Genomic DNA, 12342 nt, shown 5'->3' with positions numbered 1-12342 from the left:
AACACAACACTATACCTTGGACTACTTTGCTGCCCCTCAACCACATAATTAATTCTGAGCTGTCAATTGTTACACACTGTTGTATTGTTTTCTTTCTGCTAACCACCTATACAGCTAGCTAGCTAGCACACACTGTTTTCAGCGAGTACTCCTAACTGTTAGCTTCAACCTTCAAAATGAGACCTTTCAGTCGCATGCAACTGTACAACAATGGAGCATGTGCCATGATCAGAAAAGCGAGAAGAGGATGCATGCTAGCTTATCTGCCAAGAGGACCACAAAATGGTGGGAATGCATGCTAGCTCACACCACATGCAGGATGCAACTCCGTTCCTCGTGGAGATCAGATGAATATATACATCGATCCACAAGCACACAATCTCCCTCTCTATATATCTCACACACACACACACACACACACACACACACACACACACACACACATTCTCCATTGCTTCCTACACGACCTGGCTCTTACTTTTCCAGCTCAATCAACGCAATGCGAGGCCCCAACACCAAGGCCTTCCAGCAAGGCTTCCTCAAGAACATGATCTTTAGTCTCCAAGCCTGCAGCGAATTCTGCATCTCATCCTCTGCCTCTGGGGGCGCCGCCATGATGAGTCTCCAGCAGAGGAAGTGCGCCATCAAGTCGTCGGCCAACATCGCCATGGCGACTGCCCGCGGCGGCAGAGCGCGGTGGCCGCAGGCCGTCTTGGCTTCGAGTTCGTCGCCGTCTAGGAGGCCGAGCAAGCCGTCGTCGTCGCCGGGGAAGAAGAAGAAGAACACGCACGTGTGCAAGAAGATCGTGAGGCGGTGTCTCCACACAAGACGGAGATGGAGAGCTGGCACCGGTGCCTCGTCGCTTGCAAGGACGACGTCGACGACGACGGCGATGATCGGTAGCAGGGAGATTGCAAGAAGGTTGGTGAGGAAGAGGACCAAGGTGCTGAGGAAGATGATACCTGGCGGTGAGCTGCTCGATGAGATCTCGCTGCTTCATGAGGCTGTGGACTACGTTGCTCATCTACACGCGCAAGTCGACGTCCTCAGGCGCATCTCAAATGCGGTGCAACGAGGTTGAGATCTTGTGTACCAGGTTAGTTTTCTGAGTTTTGTTTTTTTGCTGTTGTTTTTTCAATGAACTGATAAAAAGGCGATCTATAATTAGCTTTGTATGAAAGCACGTTAATGAATCCTACTTTTAACACCCATATCTGTATCTTACAGGAATTCCTTTTATGTGTTTGTGTTTTTTGCCCCTTGGCATGCAGAGGTCTTTGAAAGGGCAGTTCAATTTGCAGGAAAAGAACAATGGTTGATAGATTGTACTAGCAGTTTTCCCTCAACATGCTGCAAGTTGATGTGACTCAGTAGAGAGAATATACAATGCCCCAGACCAGAATGTGGAAATGATGAAGAGTAGATCGAGTATCTTGTAGTCTGCAGATATATAGGAGTCAGACAGAGAGGATTGTAACTTGTAAGGAAGTAAACCTTGTGCCGATCGATGGTAAAGCTTTGGCTGCAGTATCTCCCTAGCTATATTTTTTTTTGACCAAAAATACTGTGGGGGAGATCCCCACAGTGCAGGACTTTCAATTAAATTTAATAAAGTTCAGAGAGTTCCTTACAACAAGATTAACTGAAGGCATCCAGCCAAACACAGAAAGATGACCTAAGATCATCTTTGAAACGAATAGACTGAAGATTACATTGATGCTTAAAATTTGACAACCAAATGCTAGGGCTTGGATCTCTCCTTTGGAAGACTTTGTCGTTGCGTACTTTCCATAGCTCCCACGCCGCTATCAAGGTTGCTTCCGTGAAGAAGGGGATGGAATGAGCTCCTCGCGCTTGAGTGTACCTGTCCAGCAGAGGTAAAGATACATCCCAGTCGATGTGTATGGTTTGCCCAACAGTCCTTTGCGAACTCGCAGCCAAAAAAATAGATGATCAGAGGTCTCCTCTTCCCCACTATCACACATAAACATAACACATATAGCATCATCTTGGACATCCAGGTATCTTCTACGCAGCATGGACTTGGTGTTGAGCCGATCTACTAGAATCAACCAGGCAAAAAACTTCACACGTGGGGTGCACCTAGATTTCTAGATGACTTTGAAGACCGGGTGTGCATCTATGTACTTGAAAACTTTAGAGTAAAACCGTCGCGAAGTATAGGTGTTGCCCCAAATGGGAACTGATTCTGGAGTTACTCAAGTTCCTCAAGAGCCTGTTGCGAGAGGGGTAGTAGGAATAGGCTATCCAGGTCATCTGCTTGCATGACTTCCCTCACAGAGGCCCCTTCATTCCTGGCAAATGAGGCCAATCTTGGGTAGGTTTGTGATAACACTGAGTCAACCCACATATCATCCCAGAAACAGATAAAGGAGCCATTACCCAATTCACACCTGGTGTCACCTCTAAAAATGGTATTAAGCCTGAGTACATCCTTCCACCAGAAGGATCCTGATTCCCTAGCTGCATGGGGCACCTTGGTTGTATAATATTTGCTCCAGACCAAATCAACCCAGGGGATATTTGCTCTATTATAGAATTTATTTAAGTGCTTCATAAGCAAGGTATCATTCTGCAGTCTTAAATTCAGAACACCAAGTCCACCTTTCTCTTTTGGTTTCATGACAATTTCCCAAGCCACCAGATTGCCACCTCTCTTCCTATCATTATCATTGCCTCGCCAGAGGCACTGCTTTCTTGCACGATCAATATTATCAATGACTCCCTTGGGTAATTTGATGGTGCACATTGCATAGGTAGTGATGGGCGTAATAGCCGAGTTTACCATCTCGAGTCGACCTGAGTATGATAACCAGGTAGAGCATGCCGAAAGCCTTCTCTCCACTCTGTCCATCATTGGGGTGAGGTCCTCCATACGTGGTTTGGTTGTACCCATGGGTAACCCGAGGTATGTAAATGGCATAATTCCAATATCACATCCAAAGGTATTAGCTAAGTGTGACAACTTTTCCTGGGAAACATTTATAGGATACATATGTGACTTTCTGTAGTTGACCCCTGGAGGCCTGTCTATTCTGCGAAGCTGTGGAGCGGTGCTTTGAGGAAAAATAGCTGCCTGGCATCCGCTTGGAGAAGCAACAATGTGTCATCCGCATACTGAACGATCGGGAAATCAGTCATCGGCTGAGGAATTGGCACTTTCAACAGATTCAAAGATGCGGCTCTGTTGATCAAAATCTGCAGGAGCTCAGCCGCAAGCACAAACAAAAGTGGGGATAGTGGGTCACCTTGACGAACACCCCTCTTACACTTAAAGAATTTTCCAGGGACCCCATTCAATAAGACAGCAGAAGAACTTGTTGAGAGAATAGCATGGACCCAAGACAACCACCTTTCTAGAAACCCCAAGTGCCTCATGACTTGTATGATTGTTGTATGCTCAACCGTATCGAACGCTTTCTCAAAATCAAGCTTGAGGATGACTATTTCACATTTAGACTGATGACACTGATGAATATATTCATAACTCCAGGCGAGGCAGTCTTGTATTGTTCTTGATCGGATAAAGCCGTATTGATTGTGGTGAACAACTCGTAAGATGACTGTTTGCAGCCTTTCAGCAAGTACCTTGGTAATCACCTTCAAAGAAATATTCATCAATGATATAGGCCGAAAGTCACTCACTGTCTCTGGACTATTCTTCTTTGGCACTAGAGTAATGTATGACGTGTTGATACACTCCAGGTTGACCAGACCAGAGGAGAAATTCGAACAAAGTGAGTAGAAATCATTTTTGACAAGTTGCCAGCACTTTTTAAGAAATAACCCGTTGAAACCATCAGGGCCCGGTGCCTTATCATTGGGCATACGTTTGATCACCGAGTCTACTTCAGCATGTTGAATTGGGGCAGCTAGACTGTCAAGGCCTTCAACTGGTGTGATCATGCTAGCAAGATCAAAAAGCATGGTAGGAGAAGATGTGGTGCCCATCCGATTTCTGAAAGAAGTCCATAGCAGACCAGCTTTACTTTCATGATTCTGAATCCATACTCCATGCTCATTCATGATATGGGGGATGGCATTTCTTCTATAAGAAATGGTTGCCATGCCATGGAAGAACTTGGTGCACTCATCCCCCAACTTGATTCTATTAACTGTGTATCGCTTACGCCAGTATAAATTCTTATAGTGCAACCAGACCTGTAGCTGCTTCTTGACTGCATTTTTTAGATTGGCTTCTGGATAGAAGAGCCCCGTCTGTCCTCCAGAGCATCAAGAAAGCATATAACTTGGTTGCAGTTACTGATGAGCAGCCGTAAATTAGATAGGTGCTTACTCCAAACTTTCAACTTTGCACGTAGTGCTTTGAATTTTGATGAGATATTTCGAGCTGCATCATTGGAAGTATGCAAGATGTTCCAACCTACAGACACCGTTTCAAGGAAGTCTTCTTGTTCAGCCCAGTAATTTTCAAAACGGAATAAGTTTGCTTTCGGGATGCTCGTGCTGATTACTATCTTGCATGGGATGTGACCTGAGGTGATCTTCGCCGTTGGGAGGACCTCTGTGCTAGGGAAATCTATAGTCCAATTCGGTGAGGTGAAAAACCAATCGAGCTGCTCAAGTAGGGTTCAGACTGCATATTACTCCACGTAAAGGCGCGTCCCTTTAGCGGCAGCTCAACAAGGCCTAGATGGCCAATGGCATCATTAAAGATGAGAGTATCTGACAGGTTGCCACCGGGTCTATTGCGATTGCTAAGAGATCGGTAAAAGTTAAAATCTCCCAAAAAGATCCAGTTGTCCGTGTCGCCAATATCATGATCACGAAACCAACGGACAAAATCTGAGCGCGCTGGTTCATCGCAAGGACCATAAACTGTTGTCAACTTTCAAACATCATTGTTCTGCGAGGAACTGAAACTCACCGTCATTCCAAATCGCTGCTTATCGAGGACAGTGCCTGACAACATAGCGCTGTTCCAAAGAACCAAGATGCCACCCGAAACACCAAGTGAAGGGATAAAATCGAAACAGTCAAAACGACGTGGAGCAAATTTCCTGATGTAAGCCATATCAAAATTTTCACGTTTTGTTTCCTGCAGGCAAATGACAGAAGTGGCGTTGTAACACCACTGGTGTTACGAGCTCGCTAAGCACTGAGATTATGGCATGAGAAATAGATCAATAAATATAGCAAGCTACCTAGATGGGCATGCAATTTTAATTTTTGGAGAATAAATATTGTTAGCTAGTATTTTGGGGAGCGCAAAAATCGATTTGAAATTAAATCAACTCTTCTTGGTTAAGTCGGCAAACAAATAAGCTTATGATTAAAATGCTTCCTTTGGCGAATTATATTGTGGAAAATACCTAAAAAGTGCTTAAATATTTTGTTCCTATGGGTTAGTAGGAAGTATGGACTTCTGTGTGATATACTTGTTGGATAAAGTTAAAGGGGTTTCGACCATTTAAAAATTACGACAAAAGTGTTAATGGCTGTTAAGTCCAAATTGAAATTCTTAGCCTTCCTAAGTTTGGAAAGGCAGTAGACAGCGTCATTTTGATGTTTAGATTATAACTAAAATATTTAAACACTAACCTCATGTTCTTACATAGTGGGTTGCATCAGGCGAGTGCTTGAGCACGGAGCAGGGCGTAGTTGCGTTAAGGGTTACGATGCTCACTCAAAAATTGGTCAAACTTCGCTGGAACGCGTTGGAAGCATGTCTTTGGCTCTCTGTTCGTGAACCGGCATTTCAGTGACGAGCTTACCTTAGCACTCATTTATCTTTTTCTCTAGCTACTCTTTGAGCATCACGATTGTCTTGTTAGGGACCGGGTAGTGTTGGCTTTGAACTAGCATAAGTGGTTGAACCTTAGACGAGACAGTTACTGTTTTTGTTTAGCTTTAAAAAGCGTGCACGACAATGGTTTCGGTCGTTCAGTCCTATGGCTGCAGTCACCGTGTCCATGATGTTACGCCGTCGCGTTCGGGCGTGCCGCACGCGTGTGCCGCGCCCACCTTTCCCGTTGCCCTGCAGTCGCCACACGGGCGCGCCGTTGCCGTTTGGCTGCCCTGGCCGTGGTCACTGCCGTTAGCCGACCCTGTTGTGGTTGGCCGCACACCGGGACGGGCCGACGCTGCGCTTTTCTCACCACACGAGCCACTTACCCTGAAGTAGCTGTCACCCTCCGCTGTCCCATCGAGCTACTGCCTTTGTCATGGTGTCAATGCTCTTCCCGTGCGCTCGTTGTCCCGCTACCGCCGCCCGCTCTCGGCCAAGGCCAAGCGGTCCCATCTCGGCACCTCATGGCACGCTCCCTCGACGCCTCACCGTGTGGGTGTTTCTGCTCATTTAACGCAACCTTGGTCGAGGTTGTCCAAGCCGTGAGCCCCCTGCCTCATCCGCCTTGCCGCCGACGGAGTGCATCGTGGCGCAAGCCTGCGCGCGCGGTTCGTGATATCCCACTTCGATTCAGTGTTCTAGTAGCTAGGATTGGAGGTAGGCTAGCTAGTTGACCCGCTCGAGCCCCTCAATCCTCTCTGGTCGGCCGGGGTTCGGGAATTTTCGAGCCGCCGGTCATCTCGCCCCGAACAGAGCACAATTTGGGGGTAAGCCCCAAACCCAACAGTAAAGGATCAATTGACGGTGTTTCGGAGCTTGTCTTGACCCCCTAGGGCTGGTGCTCGTCTTCTTTTGGCCAGGGTGCTCATCAATGGCATGGTGATGCGCTGTGTCTTCCTCGGAGCACCGCCACCTTGCTCATGCGCACGTGGCCAGGTCATCTCGGCCCTCCTCTGCCTCCACCGTCACCGCGCCACGGACCGCGGTGAGCCACTACTGCTTCCCCTCTATCTCTACCTCTCCGTTAGTATCCTAGGTCGCTGGAATGCTCGCGCCGCCATGGCGGGTCGTCCGGCAGCACGGACAGAGCGCTAGGGTCATTGTCTATCTCCCAACCGTCGTCCAGGAGTTTGGCTTGGGCCCACGATGCTCGTCGGCTTGCTCGGTTAGCCGGTGCCTCGCTCTGCTGACCGATGTAGGTGTGCAGTGTCGGCCGGGGTCGTGTCGTCGTCCGCGGTGGCGCCAGGGACCGCCTAGTTGAGAAGGCGATTTAATCTAGGGTGCTTGATGCAAAGTTCGAGTATGCCGCAATAGTGTTTTGTGGCGACGTTGATTATCCCTAAACGCAGGGACTCGTTTGCAAAACATGCCGGTGCGCTCGCGCAGCGGGCCGGTTGGGCCGGCCTATTGGCGAGCGGCTGCGCCCACGCGTGCTGCATTGGGCTGCTGGGCCAAATTGGTTGCCGCCGGCCCTTTTCGTTTCTAAAGCATTTTTTATTTATTCTGAGGCAAACTTGTAAAAATCAATATAAATTTGTGTGTGTCCAAAAATTTTGAAACTAATTTTGTTAGGTTTCTAAAATCATGATCTATCTGCTAATATATTTTGTTCATATAGTTTTATAATATTCTTAGAAGCTATATAATTAATTTGAGATACTTATATTGTCAAAATATAAACTTGTAGGAATTGTTGTGATAAATTAGTGATAGTGTTGGCTTTGAAATTTTTATAGTAGATTTCTAACAATATTAGGTGCTCACTGTAATTTTTGTAGCTCCATAGGAATTAGTGTGTTAAGGTAACTAAATGAGTCCTAGTATAAAAAATTATATTTAATCCATTAAATGTCAAAAATAATTGGGGGTTTGTAGAACAAAAACATTTTCTAGGAACGAGCCTTACTTGACGACGTGGATACGTAGACTAGCACGTTAGAGCTATCTCGTTAGCTTGTGAGGCGTAATCAAATTTCTAAGAGTTTCGGTTGTCGTTCATTATTTACATCTATGCGTTGCATCCACGTATATCATAATAGGAACAACGATGGGTAGTGGAGATGACCGGAGTAGCGAAAAAGATGGTGCCTTGATGATCGTGCCACCATGATGGAATGCTAGCTTTTGGTTATATCTTACCCAGACAAGCCGCGATGCATAACCCCTATTATTCTGTACTTTATTTTATGATTGTGCATTAAGTTTAAGGAGTTGAATGAAACCCACTTGCATATATATATCCTTATCCTATGAGTCTTACTAGTATGACAGGATCGTATAGATTGCTATGCTACAGGACTCTGGTAGAAGTCGAGTAATTGTCTGTCACTCGTGAGAGATAGAAAAGATATTATTGTTGCTATTATATTACTATCGCATGGAATATATGTGGATAATAATTGGAGATTGGGCGAAATGGTACTTTGGATCTGGACTTGGTTTGGCATTCGAGCGAGGCTCGGATTGCATTTGTTCCGCCTATGTCGATTAAGGACCGGCCGTTGCATTGGGTTCTAGGCAGGTCACAGACTTATTATCCTGAGCACATACTTGTTTATGGGAACAGGGAAGGCTCGTTGCTCTCTTGTCGTGGGTTCTGGCTTTTTCCGGACTGACTGATTGGAGGCGGGAATGGTGGAGGTCTAAGCGCCACAATGAGTTCGGGACTCAGGTGTGGGGGCTTGGAGTCCAAGTTTAGACGATGACCTGGAACCCTTGACACGAGAGTGGTGGGTTGGTCCTGCTTGTGCCTGGGGTACAAGCGGGGCGTGTGTTTCGGGGTACCTAGCTGGGCACATTGATTCGCGAATCACTGGGTAATCCAGTACGACTTGTCTACAATCTAGCACCGTAGTAAGAACCGAAATATGAAAGACGAAAAACTGGTTCTGATTGCTTACCACCTGCTTGAAAGTAGCACAGGTGCTTACATAGAATTGTTAGTTAATGAACTAATGGTGACTGCTAATGAAATTGAATATAATAACACACGATTAGTAATGCTTCCGCAGATGCAATAACCCACAAGCCAAATAGCCTTGTATACCCTTGGAGTCTTTTCTTTCCTCCTGACGGGTAAGTCTTGCTGAGTACAATTGAGGACTCAAGGTTTTATTTTTCCCTGTTGCAGGTGACAGGCGGATGTTAGAGCTGACTCTTGTGTGTGGATTCCTCCTAGTGGGCTCAGAGAAGATTCCTTTACGCTGCGATCATAGTTTTTATTTATAACTCTCACTAAATGTTTTTATAAATAGAAGTTCTATAATCTGTTGTCATAGCTTATATATCAATGCTTCATCATGTCATGAATAGATATTTATATCCGCTGTAACTCTGATCACATGTTTATATTCCGCTGTTAAATTAAATTGTTCATAACTCTGATGTTATATTAAAAATGACGTAAGAAATGACTTAAGACTGTTGTAAGCTTAATTCTCTCATTTGTGATCCTGATGAAAAAATATGGATTTTCGGGTTCTCCCTTGTGGTGTGCTCGACGGAACTGCGTAATTTAGTGACCTCCCTTATGTACTTAATGTCTAATAGAAGACGAGTACTCCTAAGAGACATTATCAGGCGCTCTCTTCTATTTTGTCACGGACATGTAACGTCCAGTCCCGACATACATGGCCCAGGCCCACTCTTCCTAGGAGTGGTCCCACCCGCGTAGCAACCCGCTTGAACTTTCGTCCTCGCTTCGTTCAAAACGGTTAACCGAAGGTTACTACGCGTTCCTGGCCCTGGTATTTAAGTTGATCCGGCGATTCCTCAGGTTTCAGTAGGGTACTAAACATGGTTGCACAGTGTTTTTCGCGATGCTACAGTACCACGTGAACAGTACTCCGAATTTGGACGGTCCATTTTCGGATGAACACTGTTTTCGGTGAACAGTAGCTGGAGTCCAGCTGCTACAGTACCCGCCACCCTCTGCTACAGTAGCGCCGGCCCATACTGAAATTGGATTGGGCCCACTTTGGCCCATTAGGATGTTACAATCATCCCCCCTAAAGATTCGACGTCCCCGTCGAATGCCAGATCAGCTTACCCTTTCGGGACATTTACCCCAGGATCCGCCTCTCTTCAACATGTTTGTGTGGCCCCGTGCCGGCGCATGTGTATGCCATGCCGTGACCACGACGGATCCACGCACATGCACACAACATACCCGCGCAGTCGTCCCCACGTGCCCGTGAAACCTCGAGAGTCGGCTCTGATACCAAATGTAACGTCCAGTCCCGACATACATGGCCCAGGCCCACTCTTCCTAGGAGTGGTCCCACCCGCGTAGCAACCCGCTTGAACTTTCGTCCTCGCTTCGTTCAAAACAATTAACCGAAAGTTACTACGTGTTCCTGGCCCTGGTATTTAAGTTGATCCGGCGATTCCTCATGTTTCAGTAGGGTACTAAACATGGTTGCACAGTGTTTTTTCCCGACGCTACAGTACCGCGTGAACAGTACTCCGAATGTGGACGGACATTTTTCGGTGAACAGTAGCCTGAAGTCCAGCTGCTACAGTACCCGCCACCCTCTGCTACAATAGCGCCGGCCCATACTAAAATTGGATTGGGCCCACTTTGGCCCATTAGGATGTTACAGGACAGCATCCCACTTCTCAGTTGCATTAATACCACGAACGTTCCAACACAATATGTGTCAATTACGTATATTCATTGGATAACCAGGTGCAGGGACGGACCCACAGGGTATGCAAGGTGGGCCACCACATACCCTGCGGTCCGCCAGTCATAGAGATAGGTAGAAATTTTTAATATAAAAAAATAAAAAAAGAAAATTTTCACCGAATTGTATAAGAAATTTTTTTGCTGCGCATATCTAGAGGTAAAAACCTAGGTCCGTCACTGAGCAGGTGTAAGATAAAGAGAGAATTATTTATTTGGCACTGAAACAAATCAGTGTTTCGTATTTGGCACTCGAAAATTTGAACTTTCCTATCTGGCATGAAGTTGAAATTTCCTTTCGTAAATGGCACTTCCGTCCATTTAGGACAGTAACGGTGTCAAGCGACTGGTAAAAAGACATGAATACCCTTGTTTGCAGTAGAAATCTACGGTGCCAAATAGGGAAGTTCAAGTATTTCCTTTGGTTTGGTGTCCACTCAAACACGTGCATATACGTACCGTGCGACCCTGGGGCTCTCGGGATGTCCTCGAAGATCCCGTACATGTTGATGTAGGTGAAGTGCGCCCCCGGCAGCACGTTGAACTGGTCGACGAGCGCGACGAGCTTGCGATTGAAGATGTCGATGGCGCCGTTGATCTCCGGCACGCAAGTGGCGCCGTCGGCGCTGTGCTGCGCCAGCTCGTTGGGGCTGCACCCGACCTGCCCCGCGCCCATCAGCGCCACCTTCCTGGCCCCGTAGCTGTACAACGTCCGGAGCTGCTGCGCGTACTGGCCGATGAGCACGTCGGCGTACTGCGCCGGCGTGTACTGTTGGCTGGTGGATTAGACCGCCGGCATGAAGTAGTTGTTGAGGTAGTCGTTGCTGCCCATGCCCACCGTGAAGATGCACTGGCTCAGGTGGTTGGCCGCGGAGTCCTCGTCGCCCAGGATGCTCACCAGCTGCTGCACCGCCGCCTAGTAGTTCTGCAGCTGCCCGCCAAAGCTGATCGCCGCTCGCACGCGGCATACGTGGGGATGTAATCGTCGAAGCCCAGAAGCCGAGCTGAAAAACGACACATGAATACACAGTGAGAGCTTACATATAGCGTCGACGGTGGTGAGGCCGTTGCTGAAACGCCCGGTGACACCGCCGGCGAAGTCGATGCCGTAGGGCGGGTAGTTGGCCCGCGCCAGCGACGCGATGTCGTTGTTGTTCCTGTTGTCCACGAGCGAGTCCCCGAACACGAAGTAGCACGGCACCTGGGGCTCGCCCTGCACCACGACGACGGCGACGGTGGCCAGCCGCGCGGCCACGACGAGGAGCAGCGCCGGCAGCGGCCACCGCATTGTCTCACGCCCCATTCCAATGGCTAGCTTTTTCCACCTGTGCTGATGGCTAGTAGCTAGCTAGCTAGACCCGGTCACCGCCGTCCAGGTACCTCACCACCTCCCAAATCATGGGCTGCGTCACCGGCGTTGGGTCAGAACTCCATAGACGCCACCATCTTCTTCGATTTCGGCCAGCTCCCTGCCGCAGCGCACCCCACTGCCGCAGTGCGACGCGATGGCCGGGCCGCCATCCCCGAGGCCGCGACAAGCGGCGAGCTGCGACGCGCGCAGGGCAGCACCGAACACGCGGCAAAGCGAGCTACGAGCTGGCGCCCGGGGATGGCGGCAAGCGGCGCACAGGTCCAGCGACGACTGGCGAGTGGCGGAGCCGGCTCACGGCGAGGCCGCGGTGGCGCGGGAAGACCTCGCACGAGGAGCAACACGAGCGGACCTCGCGTGCGGGGCCACGACAGTGGCGCCGGTGCACGGTGAGGCGCTGTGGTGCCGGCAGACCTCGCGCGGACAGCGGCGAGCAGCACGTGGAGACCGCGATGACCA

General features: G+C 48.4%; 1 protein-coding gene and 1 pseudogene across 1 annotated transcript; one reads left to right on the top strand and one right to left on the bottom strand.

Annotated features, from left to right (window-relative positions):
* Positions 1-484: 484 nt before the first annotated feature.
* On the top strand, positions 485-1530 carry LOC136462871 (transcription factor IBH1-like 1). The gene is made up of 2 exons (XM_066461907.1): positions 485-1096; positions 1272-1530. Exon 1 carries the CDS (start codon positions 500-502, stop codon positions 1079-1081), a length of 582 nt encoding a protein of 193 aa, XP_066318004.1. The 5' UTR covers positions 485-499; the 3' UTR covers positions 1082-1096; positions 1272-1530.
* A 9322-nt stretch (positions 1531-10852) lies between these two features.
* Positions 10853-11817, bottom strand: LOC136465236 (GDSL esterase/lipase At5g45670-like; annotated as a pseudogene).
* Positions 11818-12342: the final 525 nt, after the last annotated feature.

Source organism: Miscanthus floridulus, chromosome 7 (genome assembly GCF_019320115.1).
Source record: "Miscanthus floridulus cultivar M001 chromosome 7, ASM1932011v1, whole genome shotgun sequence".
NCBI classification, from domain to species: Eukaryota; Viridiplantae; Streptophyta; class Magnoliopsida; order Poales; family Poaceae; genus Miscanthus; species Miscanthus floridulus.
The sequence above is the reverse complement of the archived record's forward strand: the minus strand, read 5'-3'. Positions and strand labels throughout refer to the sequence as shown.